At 35.5% G+C, this 27,769-nt stretch overlaps 1 protein-coding gene across 2 annotated transcripts in view; it reads right to left on the bottom strand.

The window, feature by feature from the left end:
• Nucleotides 1-2,637: 2,637 nt before the first annotated feature.
• Nucleotides 2,638-27,769, bottom strand: part of LOC145669226 (uncharacterized) — a 62,839-nt gene continuing 37,707 nt past the window's right edge. For both annotated transcript variants that reach the window (XM_081737555.1, XM_081737554.1), the window contains exons 3-4: nucleotides 19,648-19,775; nucleotides 2,638-3,077 (exon numbers count right to left, since the gene is read on the bottom strand). In XM_081737555.1, coding sequence (XP_081593681.1) covers nucleotides 2,864-3,077; nucleotides 19,648-19,775 — 342 coding nt within the window. In that variant the 3' untranslated portion in view covers nucleotides 2,638-2,863. The remainder of the gene's footprint in view (nucleotides 3,078-19,647; nucleotides 19,776-27,769) is intronic.

Below are 27,769 nucleotides of genomic sequence, written 5' to 3' on the forward strand. Positions count from 1 at the left end.
GTATGGCACCTTTTTAAACCCTCATCTAACATAGCAAAAGCTACTAACATAATAGGCGTGTACTCGTACCGTTCTATCAACCCCTATGTAACATAGCATAGAATACATAAGACTATGAACACATAGCAGAGAATAATGGGGGTACACTCTTTTCTTTTACTACTTTTTTTTTAACATAGCAGAGACTACGAACGCAACACCCTATGTAACATAGCAGAGATTACACAAGAAAGGCTACAAGCATTTTTAACATAGCAGAGCTGATAAAAGAGAATGGCCTACTTTTTTAACCACTATTTAACATAGCACAGGTTACATAAGACTAAGAACATATATTACAACCCCTATTTAATACAGCAGAGAATACGTAAGACTATGAACCACTAGCAGAAGTGTACTTGTTCCCTTTTATCAGCCGCTATGTAACATAGCAGAAATTACACAAGCATTCATCAAGTACTACATGTCCCAAAAGTACTGACCATCAAGATCAAAAGTCAAATATTTAAACCCGATCAACTCGTAAATGGAGCCACATATTGAGGTGCTATTTCCAAATTTAGTAACAGGTTATCAACTACTACACGCCCTAAAAGTACTGACCATCGAGATCAAAGGTCAAATATTTAAACCCGAACATCTCGTAAACGCAGTGACGGATAAATTTCTGTGACCTATTCAATTTTGTATCAACCAGAAGAAAGTGAAGAAATAAATTTGAATGGCTTATGTACTTTTGTATTAAAGCCAAGAAACGACATTTTAACTAGTTCAGTGTTTTATACCTATTTGTACTATACAAATAAACGAAAAACTAAATTCGGATGGAGTATGTTTTTTGTACTAACCGGAAAAAGCAAAGATTTGCCATTTTAACTAGCTGAGAATTTTATATTATCTTGTACTATTTAAACAAACGTAGAGATGAATTTGAGTGGTATATTCAATTTTGTAGCAACGAGAAATGCCATTTTAACTAGCTCAGAATTTCTATACCTTTTTGTGCTATTCAAATAAACGAAGGGATAAAATTTAATGACCAATTTTGTGCCAAAGAGAAACGCCATTTTGACTAACTCAGAATTTTATATTATTTTATACTACACAAATAAACAAAGGAATAAATTTGAGTGTCTACTTACTTTTGTACTAACCTAAGAAAGGGAAAGAACAATTTTAACTAGCTGAATATTTACTACCATTTTGTACTATTCAAATAAACAAACGAATGTATTTGTACTAACCAGAAGAGGTAAAAAAGGACCATTTTAACTAGCTCAGAATTTAGGTATCTTTTGTACTACTCAAATAAACAAAAGAATAAATTTAGGTGCCCTACTTTTTATATCAACGAGAAATGCCATTTTAAATGCTGAGTAGTTTGAACCATTTTGTACTGTTCAAATAAACAAAGGCATTTTGTACTAGCCAGAAAAAGCGAAAAAGGGCCATTTAAAAGAGCTCAGAATTTAAGTACCTTTTGTACTACTCAAATAAATGAAAGAATAAATTTAGGTGTAATACTTTTTATATCAGCGACAAACGCTATTTTAAATGCTGAGTATTTTGTACCATTTTGTACTATTCAAAGAAATAAAGGAATAAATTTGTACTAACCAGAAAAAGCGAGAAAGTACCATTTTAACTAGTTCAGAATTTTATACCTTTTGTACTATTTAAACAAACGAAGGGATAAAATTAAGTAGAATATTTTTTGTCAACCAGATGAAATGAAAGTCCATTTTAACTAGCTGAGAATTTTATATCACCTTGCACTATTTAAATAAACGAAGGAATAAATGTCAATGGTCAATTCAGTTTTGTACCAACGAGTAAAAAAAACGCACATTTTAACTAGCTCAGAATTTTTATACCATTTTCTGCTATTTAAACAAAGGGAGGGGAAATTTGAGTGACCTACTCAATTTTGTACCAATGAGAAATGCCATTTAACTAGCTCAGAATATCTGTACCTTTTCATGCTATTCAAATAAACGAAGGAATAAATTTGTGTGGTCTATTTAGTTTTGTACTAACCTTTAAAAGGAGGAGGAGAAGGATTGTTTTAACTAGCTGAGTAGTTTAGACCATTTTATACTATTTAAATAAACAAAGAATTAATTTGTACTAACCAGAAAAGGCGAAAAAGGATCATTTTAACTAGCTCAGATTTATGTACCTTTTGTACTACCTAAATGAACGAAAGAATAAATTTAGGTGTCTTACTTTTTATACCAATGAGAAATGCCATTTTAACTAGCTCAGAATTTCTGTACCTTTTTGTGCCGTTCAAATAAACGAAGAAATAAATTTGGATGGAGTATTTAGTTTTGTACCAACCAGAAAATAGTGAAGAATGAATAGAATTTGGGTGGACTATTTCCTTTTGTATCAACTGCAAAAAGTGAAGGGCCATTATAGCTTTTGTACTATTCAAATAAACGAAGGAACAAATTTGAGTGGCCTATTCAATTTTGTACCAAACAGAAAAAAGTTAAGAGGGTTCATTTTAACTAAGTCAGCATTTTATACTTTTTGTGCCATTTAAATAAACGAATGAATAAATTTGGGTGTCCCAAATTTATACCAAGGGCTCGGAACTAAATCGTTCAAAATAAAACTCAATACATAGATTGGTATACTTTACTTTTGTATGTTTGAATTTAGAGAAGAGCTTTAAGAATGAACAGATTTTTGAACAAGAAAATACAGCCAATAACTAGAAGTAGAAAATATTACAGAATGGTATACGATCTGTGAACACTGTTCTCGTGGTTTACAACATATATATCTTTTTTCACAACCCCATTATTTTGACTGAAATATCCCATTGCAAGAGATGAGAATGGAGAAAATAGAACACTTAACTCTTTTTATCTCTCGGTCGAGCATAAAGGTGCCTTAATTTCGTACTAGGTGATTCGTAACGTTTCCAAAAAAAGTAGTCATCCAAAATAGCTCGTCGAGAAACAGTCGATTTTTTTCTTGATTCTACTACAGGTGGTGCGTCATGAAGGAGATCACGAAATTTATCACCTTCCTCTTTTCCAAATACTTTACTTGCGTTGTGTATGTCACTGAAATATTAAAAAAGAAAAAAGTATAGTTTTGTGAAATTATCTTTTAAAATTTAGTTTTATGTCAGAATGCTGAAGCCTTTCTTGATGACGAGTACTTACCTACGCCATCTATATTTTTTATAAGGAATCATTTTTCTGCTTTCTTTGAAAAATACTGTAATTAAATATGTGATGGGATGAGATGAGGATATTAAACATTCTCCGATTATCGCCGCGGGAACGTCTATAAAGGAGGATCATTTGGACTGCCATACCTGACATGGCAGCTATCAGAGTTCAACAGTACAATTAGAGCTGCTGTGTTAGCGTATGAAGCAACTGATTGCTGGAGACTCTCGTCGCTCATCCCGCGCCCTCTTCAGTAGTGTTTGGAAGAAACTGCAATGACGAAATGAAAAGTGGAAAGTTGAATTCAGTAATGAGAATTGCTTCTGTATTTGGGACAGTGACGAGCCTGTAGTGTTCGTAAATGTGTAGAGGAGCAAGAATCCCGCGTATGTTCGAATTCGCCATATAAGACCTACATCTGCCACTCGGGTACTGGAGCAATAAGTTATACATGTTGCTCGCCATTCATTCAAGGAAGTACGACTAGTGCGTCTTATATTCTAGGGATGGCCACAAAGTTTCGGTTCCGGCGGAACCAGTTCCTCGAGGAACCGGTTCTTGGAGATCTGGTTTTCAGAACCGGTTCCAGACCTGGATCCGAAATCCCTGTTTCAGAACTGGATCTTAGGAACTGGTTCTAGATCTGGATCTGAAAACCTGGTTCCTACCGGATCTTAGGGACCAGTTACAAACCTGGATCCGAAAACCCGGTTCTAGAACCGGATCTTAGGAACCGGTTCCAGACCTGGATCCGAAAGCCCCCAAAGACCCGTAAAGGAGGCAGAAAGTTCACCTTCAAAACACTGCAAAGGGGACCACGCGCTTATGCACTCCCCGCCCAGACCCGCTTGTGCGCCCCACAAAAAAATTTGGTTCACCAGTGGGTGTTTAGCCAAATGATTTTGCCAGTTTGCCTATTTAGCCAAGGAGTTTGCCAGTTACACAGATTGTTTAGGCAAATGAGACAAGCGGCCGTCGTCTGGGCGCCTACCTGTCGCTTCCACCATTTCTTCTAGCACTGTTCTCAGCCTGCCAGCAGCTCGGGTTTAGCGTAGGGATGGCCAGACTTGGATCCGAAAACCCGGTTCCAGAACCAGTTCTTGGGAACCGGTTCCAGGCCTGGATCCGAAGAACCGGTTGCAGACCTGGATCTGAAAAACCGGTTCCGGAACCGGATCTTCTAGAAGCGGTTTCATTCAGAGCCGAAATCCGGTTCCGCCAGGAACCTGTTCTGGTCTTCCATGGTATATTCATGACATAAATCCTGTCTTCCGATCTTATGTGGGCATTCTACTGGGTCGTATCTGTTAGCAGTCTAACACAGATCCCCACATCGTAAACGTAACTCAACGTGGTCTACATGGTATATGCCTTATAGCTTGACCTGCTAAGCCCATCAAGTATGCGTGGGACAGTATTGGACCGCCAGCTGGACTCCGGCAACAATCATTGCTTAGCTACTCCAAGATTTACAGTGATCGTAAGATTCCTCAGACATTCAATACAACCGGTTCTCTGCTGAACAACCATTCGTGTGGCCGCTTAGGGCGATAACACGTGCTAACATGCTATTAATGTTTGTATTTTGTTTTTGGACATCGTCGGGATCCATATTGGTATTACTACTATCTGCTATCATTTATTTATTTATTTATTTATTTATTTTCTTTTTGTACCTCTACTTTCAGCCAGGTCTGTGAGCAGTTCTTGGGCATTCTTAAATGCATTCCCCCAGTGTCTGTTTCTGTTTATTTAACTTTTGATGTGTTTGTTCACATTTCTTTATTATTTTAATTCTTCTACCTGTATCTCCTTATGTTTATTTATATATTATGCTTTCTTGGCTTTGTCATCTTTTTTTCTATAATTCATTATTCTTTCTTCGTAGGTAATTTTCTATTTACATACCTCTTAGCACTGTTTTGATCCAGATAATTTCTCTTTTCTAGGTCTTATCTTTTCAACAAACTTCTTACGTTGTTTAACCGAATATTAACTTCAGCCAACACCATATTGCAATATAAGAAGATGATTGCCACAAGAAAGGCCCTTGCTTTATTTCACTAATATTTTTTTCCTATCATGTTATAACTTTCATAAACTTTGTAAATCTATTAGACTACCAGGTATATTAAAATTCTTATTATATTATGCTTGTTAAATTGCTACCTATAAGTAGTAACTTCCATTTACAAGAAAAAAAGTGACTTTCCTCTCTTGTTCCTTTTTCTTAAATCGTATTTACCTATTGTATTGTCATAATATACTTATCAACAACTGTATTAAAATCCCATTACAATTATGCATGCAATGTATTCAATCTATCTATGATTTCTACTTTTTTTTGTAATTTTCTTTCACATCTTTCGTCGCATGATAATGAGACCTTTATTCCTTTTGTTATGTTTGATAACATCATTCTATCGTAATTCTATCATCTACAAACTTTATTTTCACAGCAACTGTTTTTTTTTTCAATAATTTTCCCACGACATTATGTCCAGTTCTTTAATACCTGCATAAAATATTCTATAGTTTCAGCTTTGTACTTCCTCACTACATTCCTATATATTCCCACTAAATCTACAATATTATTTTTCATTTCTTCTTTCAACTGTAAAATGGTACTTTCCATGTTATTATTGTTCATCTTGTATCCATATTCATTCTAAAGTATGTCGATTACCTATATTTTAATTTTCAATAGTTTCTCCCAAGGTATTCTCCTCCTTCCCAATGACGACATACTTTAGCTCCGGAATATCACACCTCATAGAAGACCATTGCACATATTTTTTTCGCATGATATTTGGAGCAACTAAGGAAGTTGGTGGTAGTTTCTCGTAGATTTCCTCACCGCAATGCCATAACAATTGAAGTTACTCTGACTATGCCTGAAACTAACGTTAAACTATCATACTGAATAGGGTAATTACTGACATTTCTGTTAACTTGATTACAGAAAGAATTATTCTTTTCGCAGAACACTGTTCGTCTGGTTACTCCACTCAGGATCAATTCTATTGTGATCCTTCTGATAGTAAGTAACTTTCGACTTCGTATTAAAACTAGGGAATTACTAACATGTTAGAGGTAATTAGACGCACAGGAACATACTAAATTTCGTACGATTTTTATATAAAAGAAAAAGGTAATTTTCTTACGAAGATGTAAAGAATTGATCATTCACAAGAAAAGAATGTAAAAAAAATTATACAGTTTTGGTTTGTGTATGAGATTGGAGTAAATTGGACTCCTTGAATCACGACTTTTGTTGAAAATACTCATACACCAACTTTTCTTAATGTTATACGAATTAGACACTTCAATAGTGAAGGAAATTATAATACACATTTCATTATGTCAGAAATCTTGCACTATCAACAAAGATGAATTCATGAAGAGTTCGGATTGTGACAATGTATTTATGTTAAATATATACAGGGTGGGCCATTTTAATTAATCCACGGAAATATCTGAAAAATGATAAAACATAGAAGAAATTTTTGAAGTACACGTTATATATTGCTAAGGGGGAAAACCAATTCCGCCAAAAGTACCCCTCCTCGCCCCCCGTAAATGGGGGTAACGGGGGGTAACTTTGACATGTCAAATGGGAACATGGGTCGAGTAATACCTCGTTCGAAAGGTCTTGGAAAACTAAGTAACGCTGTACCAAAAGATGTTTCATATTGTGCATCAGTTTCAAAATGGCCGCCATGATATGGTTCGGAAACTCCAGTACTCGTAGTATGAAAACCATGGAAGGTAAATGAATGGAACAAAATTGAAATACGTAAATATCATAGGGCATACCGAATGATGTAATCCCTGTGATCCCAGTGGCCTCCCTGAAGGGGTCTTGTGGGCTAACTTCAAAATTTCAATGTCCGACCGGACAACAATTCGGGCGTACGCTTGACCTACCCAATGCTGTTTGAAAGGCAGACTTCATGCATAGAGAATTGGTGCAGTAAGTTAACGCGGATGGCCGCAGTTACATTTTGATTAACTATTAGCATTCATGTCATATTGTGAGCTTGGGGGACGAAACGGTGTGTACGTATATCCCCGAAATGCTTTGTGAATAACCAGCACGCATTGCATAAAAGTTTCTCTTTTTTTAGTCACTACAGCGTCATATTTACAAACAAATGTTTCAACCACACCATACCTATTTGTAAGGTTAGCCTTAATTTACGAATTAAAGTAGAGTTCTCATTTGAAATCTCATAGTTACTTTCCAGCCCACTCATACAGAGCGCAGGGAGAGATTATTTTGCAGGACTTGGATTTCCCTCTATACATTATGGCAATTTTGCTCTAATATTTTTATCTCTGTTGTATTATTCTCGATCCTTGGAACGCCTCCGTGGTTTTCCTATTTAATTCTCGTTATTTTCATTTATGTCTAACCGTATTCATACTATGGGCACTAGACGTTTTCTTAGACACAGTCACCATGTCTTTGCGATCATTTTGAAAACGGTGTCTTATGTCGAAAATTTTCTTACAGAAGCATTTTTGATATTAATTTGCCTATGTAACGTGATGTTACTCGCTTCAAGCTGCTATTTGAAATTTTCAAGTTGGCCCCGGATACCTTTCAGTTGGCCCTTGGAGTCAGCCCGACAACACCTCTCGATGTGCCTTACGTCAGTTACCTACTCCAGTTTTTCTTTTGTTGATTTATCTCCAATCGCTTTCATACTACGGGTACTAAACCTTTTCTCTGACACGGATACTATGTTTCGGCGGCCTTTTGAGAACACTGCCATTTCACATCAATCGTTTTCTCCTGCAATATGTTAGATTTTGCAAGATTTATCGAACGAGGTATCACTCGACTCGTTACTATTTGAAATTTTGAAGTTAGCCCCCAAGACCCCTTTAGGGAGGCCACTGGGATCACAGGGACCACACCGTTCGATATGCCCTGTGATATTTACGTATTTCAATTTTGTTTCATTCATTTACCTTCCATGGTTTTCACACTACGGGTACTGGAGTTTCCGAACCATATTATGGCGGCCATTTTGAAACCGGTGCACAATATGGAGCATCTTTTGGTACAGCGTTACTTAGTTTTCCAAGACCTTTCGAACGAGGTATTACTCGACCCATGTTCCCATTTGACATTTCAAAGTTACCCCCCGTTACCCCCATTTAGGGGGGGCGGAGAGGGGTACTTTTGGCGGAATCGGGTTTCCCCCTTAGCAATATATAACGTGTATTTGAAACATTTCTTCTATGTTTTATCATTTCTCAGATATTTCCGTGGATTAATTAAAATGGCCCACCCTGTATATACTTCCACATACTTTCATGAAATAAGACCTACATATATTATGAGTCCGTAGGAGATAGGTTAACAAATTTTTAAATTGCTTTAAATGGAAAACGGCAAATTGCTTGGTGTTAACTGAAATACTGTCCATTAACTTTGACAAGTATCTATATTATTTTTTTCTTGGCTTATTGATTTGTATGGAGAATTATTTTTCATTTTTCTTTGAAATACACTATAATTTAGGGATGTGATTTTAGTTATTTTTTATATTACTTAAAATAAATTTTACTATTAAAAATTCAAATTATGTATTCACAACAAAATTTAATTTTCATAAACTAAAAAACATTTAAACAGAATTGAATAATCAAACCATTAAATTTACAATTCATTTCAAAGAAAAAATAATTTTCCATTTGACTAAAAACCAAAGACGTCACAGGTAATCAACATATGTGAAAAACTACAATCTCTTATATACGGTAAACACAAATTTAGGCGATGGAAAAATAGCTGACGGAAAAATAGGTGACAGTAGTAGAAAGAAAATTAGTGACGGAAAATTAGGTGACATATAGCAAATAGCAGAAATTTTGCGACAAGGTAAATAACTTAAAACTAAGTGATACACTGTCATGTGTCAAAATTAGAGGCTTGAAACCAGGAACAATTTAAAGTGCAAAGCAATTTTCACTACGAAAAACTCTAAACTTATTCATCACCATCACAATAGGTATTCTGGCATTATTGACAGGTCAGGGAGCTCCCTCGTGGCTAAGCGGTTAGTGTACGCGCCTTTGGCGTGGGAGACCCGGCGGGAGCTCATGTGGTTCGGATTTCACGTTAATCAGTAGGTTCGCGTCTCATATAGCCTCGCTGCTCAAAGGGACGCTAAACTAAAATCAACTCAACTCAACTATTGACAGGTCACTTGCCACAACTGAGATTTCCATGCTCCACGGTCTTCCGATAACTTCTTCGTCTTCACGTACGATTTCTCTGTTTTGATATCGTCCATTAATTGCGGTCTTCTTCGCTCCCTCCGCCTGTTTCCTGTCACCATACCCTCCAGCACGTCCTTCATGATACAGTTCCTTCTCAGCCAACATACCAGCCAATTTCTCTTCCTCTTCTTAATAATATTTAAAATTGTTCTTTTCTCAACACAATTCCTACGACCCCCTCATTCATTTTCCGCTTCACCCAGGTAATTATCTCAATTATTCTTCACATCCACATCTCGAAAGCTTCCAGTCGCTTTTCGTCATTTTGGCGTATATCCTTGTTTCTGCTTCATACAGTACAATACTCCACACAAAGCATTTTATGAGTCTTTTTAACTCTTTATTCAAGGTTACACGAAATATATTTATCTTCCTCCTAAAGACTTCTTTCGCCACGCCTATCCTTGGTTTCATTTCACTTTCACACTTCATATCATCACTAACAATACTACCCAGATATACAAAACTAGTCATCTGTTTTATTTTGTCTTCTCCTATTTCCATATTTGATACTGACCGCTTCGTTCTAATCACCATGGCCAATCGCAAGTCTTTCTAACATTTATTTTCATCCCATATTCTTCACAGCCCTTCTCCAAGTTTCCTAACATCTTATTGATTTTCTTTTCAGATTACACAACAAGCGCCATATCAAACATATACATCTAATCATTTTACCTCCTACTGAAACACCATCTTCATTTTGTAAGCTCTTTTTTATTATCTATTCTAGATAGATATTAAATATTGTTGGCAAGAGACAGCATCCCCTTCGAACTCCCCTTTAATTGCACTTTCCTCTGTCAGTTCCTTCCCTATTCTAACACTTACTTGTTGGTTCATATCTAAGTTTATCATGAGTCTTCGATCTTTCCATTCCAATCCAACCTTCTTTAGAACTTCCAACAATAATTCCCAGTTCACACCATCAAAATCCTTTTCTAGATCAATAAATATCACATACACCTCTTTTCCTTTTTCTATAAACCTTTCACCAATCACTCTTAATAATCCAAAGCACCTTAACTATCCTGAATCCGAATTGTTCGCTCTCAAGTTTCTTTCATTTGTTCTTCCATACAACCTTCTGTTCAGACTTGGAAGTAAAATTTTTGCTGCATGATGTATGAGACTACTAGTTCTATAGTTCTCACATCTCTTTAGGTTCGATTATGTAGCCATCAGTATCATGATCTTCGTCAGGAAGTCTTTTGGCCACTCTCGTGTTTCATATTTTTCATTGCAGAGTCGAAACAATTCTTCCTTGCTCTTCTTTTCCACATTCTTAATGAATTCGATTGGTATATTACCTATCACAACTGTCTTTCCATTCCTAATCTGTACTAGCTTTCTCAAACTCATTTCAAAGAATACCAAACCCTTTATCATCCTCACTTCCATCATTTTCTACTTCAATATCTAGGCTACATGGTCTATCCCTACTCTCATATAAGTCCTCAACATATTCTTTTAGCTTCCTAAGACTTCACTTTTCTCGCTGACTACCTTTCCATTCTTATTTTCTACTGTCATCGTCCCCCTTGTTTTCTCCGAAGTTCCATAGATTTCACCTCCTTTTATATTTTCTCATATTTCTCAAATCTTTCTAATTCTTCTATTTTCTTGTATTTTCTTTTGTAAAACTCTTCCCTTGCTGTGTCTGTTTCCCTTTTCAACTCGTTGTTTAACTTTTTGTATATCTTTCTGCCCTCGTCTGTATCAAGCTGTGTTCATTCTTCCTTTCCCTCATTTTCTGCAACATTTGTTCTGTAACCCATGGTTTCTTAGCCGTTTTGTGTTCGTGGTAACCTACTATTTCTTCTGCAGTCTGCTATATGCAAAGTTTATTATGCTTCCATCGTCTGTAACTACCCGCACAAATCCTTTCTTCATTTGAGTGTTTTTCTTCGAATTTCTTAACGAAAATAATTTTTTACTTTCTAGTTTTTCAACACTTCAGCATTCAATACTTCTGCTTACATTTTTAAGTCGAATATCCACTTCGGCAACCCAAGGTTATGATCAGAGAAAATGTCAGCTTTGGGAAGGATCTTCTCTTTCTTCAAGCTATTCCGATACCTGTCCTAAATCATAACAGTCTATCTGGTATCTTCCGCCAAGTATTGGGGATTTCCATGTATATCTTCTCTTGTGCTGATTGAACCATATGTTCCCAATTACTAGTGAATTATTTATACATTAGTTGGCCAGTCCTTTGCCCCATTCATTTCGTTCGCCTAAACCACATTTGCCTATAGCACTACCTTACTCTTTTCTCCCACAACTGCATTGAAATCTCCCATTACAATTACAGATATCCCTCTTCTTCCTGTCCATAATTTCTTCTATTTTCTCATAATTTTCCTCTACTTCTTCAACTGTGTGCGAAGTCGTCTATGCATATGTCTATGTCACTCCTAGAACCTTCTTCCTTCCTTTACACCTTAACATCATAACTCTATCATCAAAACATTCTACTTCCACCACCTTCACTTTTATGCGCTTACCAAGAATTATTCATACACAATTATGACGCCCCTTTCATTACCTGAGTAAAACTTTCTATATTCTTAGCTGTTCAACACACCATTACCTTCACATCTAATTTCACAAACTCCTACCAAATCTTGATTTTCCTCCCTGCAACATGATAGTACTTCCCTGTTCCTATCCTAAACCTTTTGTCCTTGCATGTCTTCTTTGCCTATCTATCTTGCCCGTATTGTTGCTTTCTCGTCCAATAGTTCTTCCCAGGCCAACCCCTTCCCGGAGATCCGAATGGGAGAATATTTTACCTCTGGAACTATATTTTGACATGCGAAAGTCCATTTACATATGTACTCTTTTCTACTGTCAGCCAACTAGCGAAAAATGGAGCGGTGGTTTCCCGTTGCCTGACACCGCAGAGTCGACCTCCCAGCCATTAAAGTCACTCTGACCACGCCCGAATCTAATGTCTACTATGATTTCCGCCAACTTGGCTACTGGAGAACTGCTGCCTTCTCCCAGAACACTCTTCGTCTGACTACTTCATTTAGACCAATTCGGTAGGGGTGGTCACTCTGGTAGTGAACTACCGACGACATAGCTCTAAATTACACTGTAGCACGTAATCCTCCTCACCCGACACTAGAGGCCTTATGCAGAGGCGTTTTGACGTATGATTAGCGTCATACTAAAGGTTTGACTACTGCAGGAAACATGTTAGTTCCACTTTTTAGTATGACACTAATCACGTGTAAGAACGACTTTGCATAAGGCTCTAAGTGTCTTCGTAAAGTTGGTGTTTATCGGGAAGACTAAACTTACTAAAGAACATAATATTTTTCTAATCCAGTGGTTCCCAACCGGTGTGTTGCAAAATTCCATCAGGTGTTTCCCGAGATTTTTGACTTTGAAAATCATGAAGTATAGAGTACAACATTCCCTTCACGAAAGTGCATTAGTTTTGGTGGGATTTTCGGCTCAACGAGAAAAACAAACACTCCCCCACAACTCACGTACTGCAGTGACAGGCGCACCTAACGAAGGACAGGCGAGATCATTCTGCGCTGAGAGAGAAAAATCACATTTGGTCGAAAAAATATGCGGAATACTAGTCTGTATAAGCTATATTATTCATAATAATAATAATAGAAAGCATGTGACTCGCGATGTCGTGAGCGTACAGTATAGTGTGTCTCCCTCTAAATCGCGTTGAAGTCGAACATGTAAAGAGAAAAATGAAAATGAATCTTGCACAGAAGTTTACAAGCAGTTTAACTTATAAATATTCAACGTTTGTTAGGCAACTTAACGAAAAAGCTAAGGCAATTTTGACTTTAGAAGAATTGTGCAAAAGAATGATTAGATGCCAGCGGTCATCCGAGAGTCCGCAACCTGAACTTATGTCGACAGCTTCAGGATTTTGAGTGTACAAATATTTTTAATACGCTTGCCAAGATACAGTAATAATAGGATAATATTTATGTTGTATTTATGGAGGTCAATGTGGATAGGTACTCTTTAGATGTATAATGCCTTGCGCAGCGTGTATAATTGTATCTGAAATACTATCTACTGAGTGGAGAAGAGAGGTATATCTGTGGGAGTAGAAACATCTCTTATACCATTCTGGATGTTGGATTCATGTGAATACTAGTCACATCTTTCGTAATCGTAATACTGAGTAGGATCTAGGGAATTCTTTCGTTTGTGGCGTACAAACGAGATCGAGAAGGATTGGTGCTTAAGACCTGGTGGTCACATTTGTGTACATTAAGTTTTAAGCTTAATATAATTACTCTGGAGGATTCTAAATTGCTGGGTTTTTATGTCAGAATTCTAACTTTTCTAAATCACTTTCCACTATTTCTGTGGTGTTTTAATCTGTTGTCAGGAAGCAATGCACATTTCTTGTAGACTACTTGCAGGAGCTATCACAATGGACAAAGCTCACCCACGTAGGCTGTTTTATTCTTGGCGAAACAAGCTATTTGCAATAAATTCTCCTTTTGTTTTAGTGATGTATTTTGAGTTTCTAAACTATATAGATCAAAATGATGTGTTCGATTAATCCCATTTTTATTTTACATACGTATTTCAACCCTAATGCACGCAAAATGTTTCGTCCATAATTCTCTAAATATGACATCCGCAAACGAATTGACGGTTGTATTTCATTTGTTACGTCATAAAGAATAATAATTCAAAATATCAGTAACACCGGAGAGTAAACAAAAAATCAGGTCTGAAAGGGTTAATCGGTACCAAACAAAGGTAGAATTTGTAAGTCAGATGAAGTAACCAAGAAGAGGCTATGCCAATCTCAAGAAAGGTCTTGCTAGTGGGCGTGTTGCAGAAGAAAGATCGAATATTTCTGCTGCAGTTTATTGATGAATTAAGTCGGTAAAGCGTTATTTAAGTGTGCACATCGCTTTTCAAGAACAACATAAATATCTAGTAACTGACACAGAATTTGTATTGTTTTCTTTATGAGCATTTTTTTTTGCGATATGTATACCAAATAACGAAGAACTACAGATTTCCTGCAACCTTTCGCAAAAAAATAGTTTTGTAAGCGTATGAATATTCTGATATTTACATGAGTAGAAGTACTGCCATCTATTGTTCCTATATTCACTAAGTTTATCTTCGTCACATACTATATTTTGTTTCTCTTAATCAGTTATAAATATACCTCTATTATTTCTCATAAGAGTCATGTCTGTAAGAAAATGTTTTTGTAAAAGTAGTTGTTTGGCAACTGTAGATAAAACATCATTAATCTATATATATAAAAGAGAACGCACAAAATCCTTTGTCCGCTCATCACGCTAATACGGCTGAACCGATTTCTTTCATTTTTGGGGGGTTGTTAGGATTTGGACCCTAGATGGTTTTTATCATATCACTTTAATTTTCAATTACCAGTGTCTTGAGATAATTGACCAATCAGGTGTCAATACGTACAAAAAATCCTTTGTCCGCTCATCACGCTAATACGGCTGAACCGATTTCTTTCATTTTTGGGGGGTTGTTAGGATGTGGACCCTAGATGTTTTTTATCATATCACTTTAATTTTCAATTACCAGTGTCTTGAGATAATTGACCATTCAGGTGTCCATACGTACAAATCCTTTGTTATTAGTTCATCATAGGTATAAAAATAAACGTATTTATATGCAACCCGCATGACCCTGTGACTCGGCGGGTTAACATAACTGACAGGCGCTATAAATCACTTGAAAGCGAAAAAGTAAAAATTATCTAAGTAACAAAGTTTATTGCGTTCCGGGATGACCGCAGCGAAGCGGGGCGGGTTGGGGTGACCGCAGCGAAGCGGGGCGGGTTAACATAAATGACAGGCGATATAATGTTAACATTAGTGCAATCTTCTATGGTTTTTATCATATCACTTGAAAGCGAAAAAGTAAAAATTATCTAAGTAACAAAGTTTATTGCGTTCCGGGGTGACCGCAGCGAAGCGGGGTGAACGCTGCTAGTAATGTAATAAAATGTTTCCTCATCATGTCATGGTGTTGATTTAAAGACTGCCATTTAACACTTTAAAGTGTAATGGAGTTGAAGAAGCATAAGGTACACAACCATTTTTTTACTTTGTACAAGCCTTCTCGATTATTTTGGCTCTACTTATGTCTCAGAAAGTTATAGAAAACTTAGTCGTCACATGAGGAAGGTTTTACAGTAAGGAGGAATTCTCTCATTTTCCCCCTCAGAAGTTTGGGATGTAAACGGTGCTGTATTAACTACGAACTCAAGAACAATTAGTCATTCCGAAAGATGGAATAATAAGTTTATCTTGGCTATAGTTATCCCTCGATTTGGAATTTATTAGTCGTCTAATTTTCCTCTAAGTCCTGTGCGTCACCCAATTTTCGTCCTCTAATTTTCCCTTATCAAATTTCACTACAATCTTTACTCACAAATATAATTCCTGAAATTGAAGCAGAAAAAAGAAAACAGGGATGTTGTAGGCATTGATACTTCACCCAAAACAGAGACAACAATAAAACACAATTAAGAAGAGGATATAAGATAGATAATGCCGAGCTACATTGGAAACACCTATTGAATGAACAATAGTTAAATATGCAGTCATAGCGAATTAATGACTTCTCACATGCCACGGTAATACAAGAAAAAGTCATCATTTACTTGCAACAATTAATGAAATAGAATGCGTATGTATAGTCTAACATACAAATCAAAACACATCCTTGAAAACCAACGATATAAAATTCATTGGTATAAACATACGTTTAGCAGATATCACAATGAAGAGTAAATGTGTGTATTTCATATTGCTATTCAGAACAATAAAAACTATACAATCGATTAATCACATGTATACACAGTGTATGCAAGAGAAATAGAAATATAGAAAGGTCTGTTAATGGAAAGCGAATAAGCCTACATTACAGGAACATTAATTCTCTAATAAAAGGATTATAGCAAAGAGTCTGAAACAATAGCAGCAGGTGCAGACTATGGAGATATGGAGACATTACGTTCAATGAGTTAAAAGATATTCATTTTATCAATATCTCAATATAAGGAAGCTTGCTTAGACTGTTTTTCATTTAAAAGAAATTGTCTGAAGGAAAAGAATAAAACAAAAGTACTTTCAATGGTCAACTCTAGGGATGGGCCCAACAATTTCTAAATTTGAAAAAGGAGAGACCTCCAGTTTTCGATTTCTTTTCGTTTCTACCTAATGACTCTCCTGCACTTCATCACATTTTTGATCTAATCCTATCTTTAGGCATAACAGGACTGGAGATATCCATTAAATTATAAATATATAAAACGTTGATATAAAATGCCCTTTAAAATATTTATTCAAACACTTTTCAAAACTTGGAAAATTAGGGAGAGAAACACCGTTAAAATTCTCCGCGAAAAGAAAAAAAAATCAATTTTATTAGTCTACGAAAGAAGTCCAAGTATAGATGACATGCGACTTTGCTCACCATTGATAGTGTGCCAAGGAGGGTAAGCTACTTTTATATAATTATAAAAGATTGATTTGTAAAAAATCACGAGCTATAGATGCTTTCGTGGTTTCAGAATTCTTTGCACAGAACTCGGATTATTGTGGAGCTGAAACAAGAGGAGAAAAGAGGAACATATAAGTTAAGTAGAGTGTGTTCAAAGAAAACTTCAAATATCTGTACCTCAGAAGCAAACTAAACCAGGTGATAATCTCGTACTTTTACAGCAAAACTGAAAAAACCTATTGAAGTAAGAACCTATTGAACTATTTTAAGCTTTATTAAGTATGCTTTTAAAAACACAAAGGTACCGTTTACTATTATGTTTCTGTCATGAATTTTATTAATAACTTTATAAGTGTGAGTGTAAAATGAAGGAATACTTTACCACAAAATTACACTTTTGTTAAATGTTACCATGGAATTACTGCTTATATTTAAAGCAAACATGCTACCTACCGTCTTCCTTGGGTACTGGCTCCTAGAATAGTCCCTAAAGAAACAGTTGATAACAACTTAGTTCAGAGTTCACGTCATGTTCAAGCGCAAATTCATAACAATAGAAAATAAGTGATACGACATGGGTAGCCTCAGTGGTTCGGAAATAAAGGTTTGACTGTATTTTACTTTTGCACACATGTATTTATATATGCGACTGGCAAGCTGAAGATTTCATAAGTATTCGCTCACATATAAATAAAAAAGAAAAATTACCTTAAACGAATTCCTATTTATTGAATGTATGCGTGTACATATGTGTAGTAAAAGAAAACATACAGATAACACACAAATTTCCACTTCATTTGAAGAACAAGAAAAAATAAAATATATCACACATTTTTTATCCCGAATTCGAACTCATGCTAGTTGCGTGTGTTATATTCTTGTAATGCTCATGCCAAACTTTTGAAAACAATTTCGATACAAGGTCTCTGTATTTTGAAGAAAAATATACAGGTTTCAGTTCATCACTTAGCTTAGGAACTTCAATTTGCCACACAGATTGTTGCGCGCACCTTCACATAAGCACACGTAAAAAAAAAAGAATTCATGGAAGAAAAGTTCCCGGGATTTATTTTTATTTGAATATGAACTACTTTTGATATAGATGCATGTTCACTGCTACATTTCTTGCACGGGCGGAAAAGAGTTAAACTATGTTCACATAACGCCTTAAAGTTTTTGAAATTTTCCAACTCCATATTGAGATCGGCAAAGGGATTCTTTTGTTTGTAATCAACATTTGTCAATCCCAGGGTGTCACTATATAAAAAAATGAGTTATCCTTTCTTACACGCTGAACATAAGGGCATGTTGAGGATCTACTTTCAACTCAGTGTGTCACCTTTTAGTTGCGAACCTGAATAAAAGTACTCGGAAATTGTATAAGTGAATCAGATAATTCAAAAAGAGCTTCAGTCAATCTTAGTTTTAAGAAAAATAAAGAAAACATTGCAGTTTTGAAACTAACCATTGTTTATGTAGATAAATATTACATTAATCGAATACGAAAAAACATCTTGTTTCCTTTTTTTCTCACTGCCATGGTAACAATTTTTTTTCTGTGGACTGAAGCCCTTCTTGCACGTAAATTATAGACGAAGTTTTATGGGAAGAAAGATATATTTATTGACTACATTAATTTACTAAGCACAATGCGTTACATATTGTGTTAAGGTTTGTTCTTTTCAAATAAAAAAACACACAATGAATCGTTTTGGACTTCTACCTCGATCTGCTCAACTGTAAGCCAATTCATGATCAATTCATAGAAGTCTTTCTGGTCATCGGGAAAATAGGACAGAAGTTTCCTGACGTCATTGATTTTGGCTTGATGGGAACTTTACCGGTGACACAAGGTGCAGGTGGTGGCAATGTGGTGTTTGTTGCTCATCTTTGCACCTTTTGAATGAGTGTGTCACTATACTGTCAATGGTTTGAGTTCGAAAGATTTTACCAAAGTTCTCTTTATAACAAAACAACTGCAGTTAATTTTAGGTTAGGTAAGCTAGTTGAGATACGGTTAGGTTAGGAATCTAAGAACATTAAGGGTGGCCGAAAAGTAGGTATACACCCCTGCATTGATCAAATATAACATTCGATTTTATGGATTTATTTGCTTCGACTGTTCCAGGCTTAAGTTATAAGCAAAATGACGTTAAGAACAAATGATAAAGAAACTAGGTCTACCTGATTGACAACAATAAGAATACAGTGAGCTGATCAGTACAGGGTTGTATACCTACTTTTGGGCCACCCTGTATAATGTGTTAGGTCTATCATAGTCCTTGTTTTCTTGGTCATGTCCTCTTTTCGGACCCTGTAATTTGTGCCCGGGTGGATTTTTCATTTAGATAAAATTGCTATTGCCCCTAACATATAAAACAAACATAATTCCCCGTGCAGAAACGGTTGAAAATTTAACTTTATTTGTTTATTTTATGTAGATCGAAGTCAATGGGATATAAGTTATCGATAAATATTTTTCATGTTGCTCTTCCATTTGAGGTTTAATGGGGCCAACTTCTACCTAAAGTTGGGTTGAGCAACTCTGGATATTCAAGATAGTCGGCTGGGCCAGTCGCCCCTTCCTGACTCCCTATAGTCACGCCTATGGATATTCATAATTTGATGTTAAAGTCAAATTTGGTATAATAATAGTTATACGTACGGATAGTGCCTTCGAGGAGAGCTGTTAATATTTGGGTTGAAGGTGGCAGCAGCAGCTAAGTATGGTCCTTCATAAGTACTTTCTTCCGAAACAGATTTCGATGGTCGTGGGTTACTCCAGCGTCTCTCCTGCAATAATAAAAATAGATCATAGTTAACACTTTTAAAATCATTAAACTATCTTATTGATATACATTTTTAATTTTTTAAGTATAAAGGTTTTTAATATACCGCTGTTATAAGCCTACAGCAAATAGGTTGGCACTGGCATCATGCGTAAAATTCTTCCAATAATACGATAGCTATAATAGTGAGTAGTGACCAGATCCGTAGGTAAACCAAGGGGGCGCCGAACGAACAAGAAGAAAGGAAATGTATTGGAAAAGAGTAAACGACGCGGCACTATATCGTCATCCTTATCTTCTGTTAGGGAATGCACATTTAAAACAATATCACACCACCAACCCTTAAGAATAATAAAAGAAAGTCTATCATTTACATATTCAACCCGTTTAATTGCTGATATTAATTAAACTGATAGAAATTAAAACGCTATTTGTGTGATCACATGCAGAATAAAATAACAAACGTTTACAGTTATTACTGGAAATTAATGCTGTCACTCATTCCGAACACTTTAAAAGCACATAGTTTCTAATGTATTGAAATTTCATTTCTTACCGATAGTATGAAACGTTACAAATGGTTACACTGTAAATTTCCACAACTGATCTCCAAGTGGATCTTTATACCAACCAAAAATAGTTTTGTCAAGTCAGGTTGACTGCCAAGGTGATTTGAGGGTACTGGTCCCAGGAGGCCATAAATTTCATCTTACCTTTGGCTCTGTTGTGGATAGTTATATCACATTTTTGTCGCGATATTTTGTTTCTCTCGAAAATATACCAATGGGAGCCGAGTGATTCTCATTGTCTCACAGTAATTTGTGACAATGAGCATCATATTGGATGCTCACGAACCTGGACAAAAGACGAATTCTGAATCAGCTCTTATTTGTAAAATAATATAATGATCGCTTTTGGCTGTCGCAATGGTCTGTCCAAGCAGCTCGATATATATATATATATATATATATATATATATATATATATATATATATATATATATATATATATATATATATATATATATATATATATATATATATATATAAATCAACAAAAGCTGCTAAAGCTTGGTGTGGTGAGCGTAGGGGGCGCTGAATTCTACTTCGCCCCGGGTGCTGAAATCTCTAGCTATGGCTCTGGTAGTGACATAGAGAAAGCAGATAAAGGAAAGTTTTACATCATAGAGGAGAAGTTTCTGGTCTTAGATTTTCCTTTCTTTTTCTTGTAGTGTTTTCAAATTTATGTGATAGTGTAACATAGCAACCAACATTAAGTTCCCCTATTTATCCTGTTCACCTTTTCCTCATTTTTCTTTTAATACTAAGGGGGAAAATGGAGGAGAAAACGGTACGAAATCATTGTTATAGCAAATATAGCTGTTGATTCAAAGACAATAAAGGATGACTATACGAACCACTCCGAAGAGAGGTCAACCCTCAATATTGACTGAAAAAAAGTGAATACTACGGATAGTTGGGGGTTGTCCCTCTCCCGACTTAAACGGAACATCCCGAATTTTAAGATTTTCAGCGTCCCGAATTACATATAAAAGGAAGGCACGATATGGTGGGACTGTAATATTACTCAATTCACTTACAAGATATGCGACAGATATTCTTAGTGACATTATTCTAAATTTCAACTCAAGATATGTATATATGACTATCGAGATATCGATATAGTTCTATAGCTCGATTTTTTGGTGTTAAGAGCAGCAAAATAACTGTGAATAATATTCTTTGTACCAATTCAATGATTCATAACCTCGTCTATTTAACTGATAACATTTATTTTGTCAGCTTGAAGGAGAGGGGCTTTTATAATAGATAATTTCAAAAGTTACGAAGCTTAGCTACGAATCATTGTTGTATTGTCAGTTGTCAACATAGTTACCTCATAATCACTTTTCGTTTCTCAGCTCCGCGCAACGTTTAAGAGTCTTCATCCCGGCGAAATTAAAATATCGCTAATTTTACAGTAATTATGTGATATCTTCAAATAGATAAAAGATAATTGAAATATGGAACAAGAGTGCCCTAGACAATATTATTTTGAGTGAGGTACCGTTATCACAAGTCACCTAGTGGCTTTCCGTTTTCAGCTGTTTAGAAACGCGAAAATAAATGCCGATTTTCAAAATGGCTCGAAATCGAAAGCAGATAAGTGAGTCGTGATAACGGTTTATCATGTAAAACAATATTGTTTAGGGCGCTCTTGTTCCACATTTCGATTATCTTTTATCTATTTGAAGATAGCACATAATTACTGTAAAATTAACAGTATTTTAATTTCGCCGGGATGAAGACTCTTAAGCCTTACGTTGACGAAGCGCTACCGTAAGCTAGGAAGAAATCGAGTCAATAACCAACATTGGGAAGCCAAGTAGAATAACGGATAATCAGCGTTGTAATTGTTATAATTTTAACAAAGGATTGGTGATTTTATGCAACGAGTATTTAATAACATTCAAGAATCACTGAAAATCAACATAAAAAGTTTATTTTTCTGTTCAGTATCGTATCTACACCAAGTGCAACATTCTCCATTATAGGGGAAGGAGAGGCACGTTGCAAGAGCGCTTTTTCTGCTTTAGCGTTGGTTCCACTGTGTTGAATTGTGACGTGTTTGAACACGAAACGAAAGAGGTCTCTCGTGATCAGTTTAACAACGGAGGTCCAAAGTTGTTGTAGACGTAGCGGGCGAAAGTTTGTTTTTTGTAGAGGTAAGTATTTTTTAAAAACTTTTGTCTTTCTTTACTACATCTTACACATATCTAACAACAGTAAGTAATATGTGGTATCCAAATAGTATCACAACTGAAGTATAATTACATTATATTTCTGTTCCCGTGTTGCTTGCTATTTAGTGCCGAGGAAAGCTTTTATGTACAAACATGTCGATGGGGTAAATTGCAACATCTGCTGCAACATGCCCCATGGCATTGATAAAGATATTTTTGCCGGTTAAGCATTGTTATATACACAATTGTTGTTGGTTATGAAACAAAGAGTATTATGATTGTTGTAGTTATTATTGTCATTATTATTATTATTATTATTATTATTATTATTATTATTATTATTATTATTATTATTATTATTATTATTATTATAGGACAACAGTGATGGCTTTGTTTCCCCTCATCTTAGTTAAAACTCCAGACTGCAAGTCAAAGTGAGCTTCATAGATCACCTGCAAATGAATCTAACAAGATAGTGCAGAATCCTTCAGATGATCAAATACCAGAGCCAAGTGGTCTTCCAGACAAACTTGACCTCTCACCTGAATATGTATGGGTCATATTCAAAAGCTGGACCTCGAAAACTGATAGCTCGAAAAAGCAAGAGATGTGCTATTCTCACACTTCAGAAAAAAAAAAGTGCTATCGAAATGGAAAAGAAGTGTCTAAAAAAGGCGGAAATGTGAAATCAGTAGCTAAGAAGAGTTTATTCTCAAGTCCTTCCACAGAAGATTGTAAGATTGTATCTGTTTGGTTTGTGAAGAACTGTATGAAGCAGAGGATGCAGAAGAAGACTGCATATAAGTTGTGAGAAGTGGTCTCATTGGTCGTGTGCCGATTGAAACTAGATTTGATAGCTAGATTGGAACTAGATTTAAACCAAGTTCGATTGTTGCAACTTACCCCAGATGGTGTTGCAACTTACCCCATGGGTGGGGCAAGTGTCAACAGTCGGACTTAGTTCAAAAAGTTGGTGCTATCAAATGTACCATTCGATGTTTTGCGCTTAAATTCTTTTGGTACGTAGCTAAGACATGTACCTTTTAATTCACTCAATATAGTTTTTGTATCTATAATAGTTTCCGAGAAAAAAAATCAGACCTGAAAAGTGTTGCAACTAGCCCCACCTTTCCCTACCAGCTTTGCCTATTATAAAATATAATTAAGTAATAAACTAATTGTTGAGCAAAGTAAACGAAGCAACTAATATCCTGTGAAAATATCTGATAAAGCCAAATGTTTAGTTGGCGAAACTTTTACAAGATATTAGTTTTATAATAAAATTGTGTTGCTTTGCTCAAGAATTAGTTTATTATTTAATTATAAAAAGTTTTTCAAATTCATTTTGCCTTTTAGAAAATATCCAAATCTCATAGATTTATAAGTTACGAATTTCACGTTTTAGAAATGTGATATTTATAACGTTTCAGATTTTAGAGAACTTCTTATTTTTTTAAAATTATGACTCGATGAATCAATCGCATCAAAGCAAGACCGCCACTGATGAATTCTAATCTCTAAGATAACAATGAGAGTCGTAATCAAAATTCCAACTCGTATCCTTGAAATTGGATATACTGACTGAACCTGAACCTACATTATATCTCGGATGTGAGATTGATATAGTTTTATGGTATTACTCTATTCCTTGTGGATAACTTATCTAATTTTCCTGTCCGGTATTGATGCCCGACACTAAAGCATGGAATATCCTCAAATAACTTAACGTACGGTAGTCCCATGACAAATGGATTTTCCCTTTAATTAGTAGCTTCCCAATAGAATGAACTGACCAGTTAGTAAGAAAAGGTGTGTGGTGGTAAGGAAGGAAGCATGCTTAGTAACGTACTCCCATGCGCAAAAAAAATTGCGCGTATACTGTAACTCACGATTTTTCGCAATTATTTCATTTTCCATATGTTTATGGGTAAAATTTAGTTGTTAGTAAGTGGAGATAATAGAAAGCAATCCATCTAAGGAGATATTTCCAAAAAATATAATAAAATAATAAAAATATAAGCAAAAAACAAAATTATGTTCGGTTTTGTGTATACTGGCAATAATGTTTTCGAGGGAATTTTTGGAGTAGCACAGCACGATTGCAGAGGGAATAACAAGATTAGTAGGAGAAGACCTGAACCAAGGAATGGAAATTGGAGTAAAATATTGCATTTATTGGCTTAAATCTAGGGTGTAAATTGTCTGCCAAATATAAATTAGCTTCTGTAAGCAAGATGTTATGCGAAAATATATAAACAAAGAGAAAAACTGTTGTCTTAAGTTTGGAAGTGACATGCTCTATAGCCATGAGCATTTATTTCTTAAGAAAAAGATAGGCAACAAAAGAAAATCTGTGTGGTCAAGTGGGTAGTGTGACGGACTAGTAATTCTTATACTGTTTTGACACCAGATCGAATCCCATCCGGTCCTGTTCAATTTTTTTTCTTTACAAAACATTGTAGAAAGTGTATAATTTTTATGTTGATAAAACTGAAACAATACAATTAGGAAATAACTTTTTGTTTCCTCTGATGACGTATTTATTTAGAATTAGTGTACTATTAGTAATACCGATTGCTTTCAGTTTATGATGTTGTATAGCTTCCTATATCATCCTCTTTTCTTGAAAAAAAAAATATCTCCAATAAAGTATGAAAAATATATATAGTCAGAATCAGACATCTTAGTATCAAACGTGATTTATCGTGATGAAATGAATAAGTTTCCCGTTATTAAAAAAGAAAACTATAGAAAATCATTGAATTTGGTCTTAAGGTTTTTATTGTGCTATATGTATTCTTTATAAGACTATACTTTATAAGGCAAGATGACCGATCATACCCTCAAATTTAGCTAGTGAGTGAAAGATGTTTTCGGCACAAATATTTTACAGGTTTAGGTGCATGAAACACCAATACGCCATGATCTTGACCTTCTTTATTTCACATTATTATCCGACATATCATAGCAGGTAAAAAGCAGCATCAATCGGCAAGAAGAACTGCAAGTTGTGGTCTTAGTCTGTTTTTGATGCTCCGGACTCGATCGCCTAGCACGCTCGTCTATACCTTGACTCATACGTCTATCATTCAGTGCAGGCACATATCCAGCTTTTCTTTTCGGAGGGGACCCGACACGAATCCTCGTAAGCACGTAATTCTAATGTTTCAAAAATATCAATAATAATAATAATAATAATAATAATAATAATAATAATAATAATAATAATAATAATAATAATAATAATAATAATAATAATAATAATAATGCAACAGTTCTGTATTTCTCTTAAACGTTTCTTACTTGTCATTTATGAATCGGTCAAACTTAATTCTAACTCACACGAAATCAAAAAATATTTTCTAGAGACATGTAAGGAAAACTGTCTGCTACGTATATCACATAACAAAAATAGCAAATGGCAATGAGTGTATCGTTCTAATACAGTAATGTTATAAACAGACCGGAAACGAAATTGTAATCCCATTTAAAAGTGTTCTTTAATTCCACCTGGTATCAATGGCATTACGGTATATTCTTACAAGTAACACTTCCCAAGTGTAACACTCCGATTTTTGAAAGTTGACGCCCGAAAGACAAAAACAAGTGGACCAAAGTGTACGAAATTGTGCACAGATATGGCAGACGTAAAATGAAGGAATACGTGTTTTGTATTTTCCTGGAAAAAAACGGTTAGATGGGACGCAGACCCCTCCAAACCTTTGATCATGAAATATCAAAAGTGCTAGTAACAATATGTCTGATGTGTGTAAAGGACGAAGAATTCCGATGACACGTTGTGTATGGACAATACGCAAAAACTAAACGAATGCCTGTTTTAGGGGACAAAATCCCCTATCCAAAATGATGAAAGTTGACGCCCGAAAGGCAAGAAGAAGTGAACCGAAATGAATGAAATTGTGCACAGATATTGTAGACGAAAAATGAGGGAGTATGGGTTCCGTATTTTCCTGAAAAAAAAAAAAAAAAACGTTTCGGTGGGACACAGACCCCTCCAAAACAATGTCAGAAGTGCTTAAAGGACATGAAGAATTGGAACGACACATTGTGTAGGGACAATACGCAAAAAAAAGGTTTATTTTCTGCGAAAAATTGGTTTTAGGGGGGCAGAATCCCCCCCCCCCAAATTTTGAAATCGTGCGCAGATATTCTAGACGTAAATTGAGGTAATTGTGTCTCGTATTTTCCTGGAAAAAAGCGATTGAGTGGGGCTCGGACCTTCTAAGCTGTTGATTAGGAAATATCAAAAGTGCAAATAAGTATGTATACGTCAGAAGTTCCTAAAGAGTATGGAGAATTGCAACGAAACTTCGTATAGGGACAATTTGCAAAACAATAAATGAAATGCATTTTAATTTGTATGAAAAAACAGTGTTGGGGCCTAGAGCCCCTCCAAAAAAAAGTTAATATTACCGTAAAAGTGCAGGAAGGAGTGGACCGAAGCAAATGAAATTGTGTGTAGATATTGTATAGACTGTATGTAAAATAAGGACTTTCGTGTTTTAAAGATGTCCCTATCAATTTTGGCACATCAACAGCAAACAGGAAATTAATCGGCACGTGTTTTTGTTTATGCGGAAAAACATTGTAAGGGTTAAAGTTGCCTCGTGAAATACTACAAAATACGCTATACTGTTTGTGCTTGTTGTTGATCTGCCAAATTTGAAGAAATCTGATGGAGACACTTGTGAAACACGAGAGGCTTTATTTTTCATATCCAATATCTACAGACAATTTCATTCGCTTCGGTCTAATCCTTCCGACACTCAACGCCTCGGTCCACTCAAAAGGTTTTTTTCTCTTTTCAGGAAAATACGAAGCACGTATTTCCTCATCTTACCTCTACAACATTTGTGAACAATTTCATTCAGTTCGGTACATTTTTTCTTGCCTTTCTTGCGTCAAATTTCAAAATTCATGGGGGGGGGACCTTTTGTCCTCTAAAACCGTTTTTTCGCAGGAAATAAAAAAGCCGAATTTGTTTATTTTTTGTTTATTGTCCTAACACAAAGTTTTGTTCCAATTCTTCATGTAAATTTAGGCACTTCTGACATACTGTTATTAGCACTTTTGATATTTCATGATCAAAGGTTTGGAGGGATCTGTGCCCCACCTAACCGTTTTTTCCAGGAAAATACAAAACACGTATTCCCTAATTTTATGTCCGCAATATCTGTTCACAATTTCGTTCACTTTGGTCCACTTGTTTTTGCCTTTCGAGCGTCAACTTTCAA

The sequence above is a fragment of the Thermobia domestica genome, chromosome 13, assembly GCF_964235325.1.
Source record: "Thermobia domestica chromosome 13, izTheDome1.hap1.1, whole genome shotgun sequence".
Taxonomy (NCBI): domain Eukaryota; kingdom Metazoa; phylum Arthropoda; class Insecta; order Zygentoma; family Lepismatidae; genus Thermobia; species Thermobia domestica.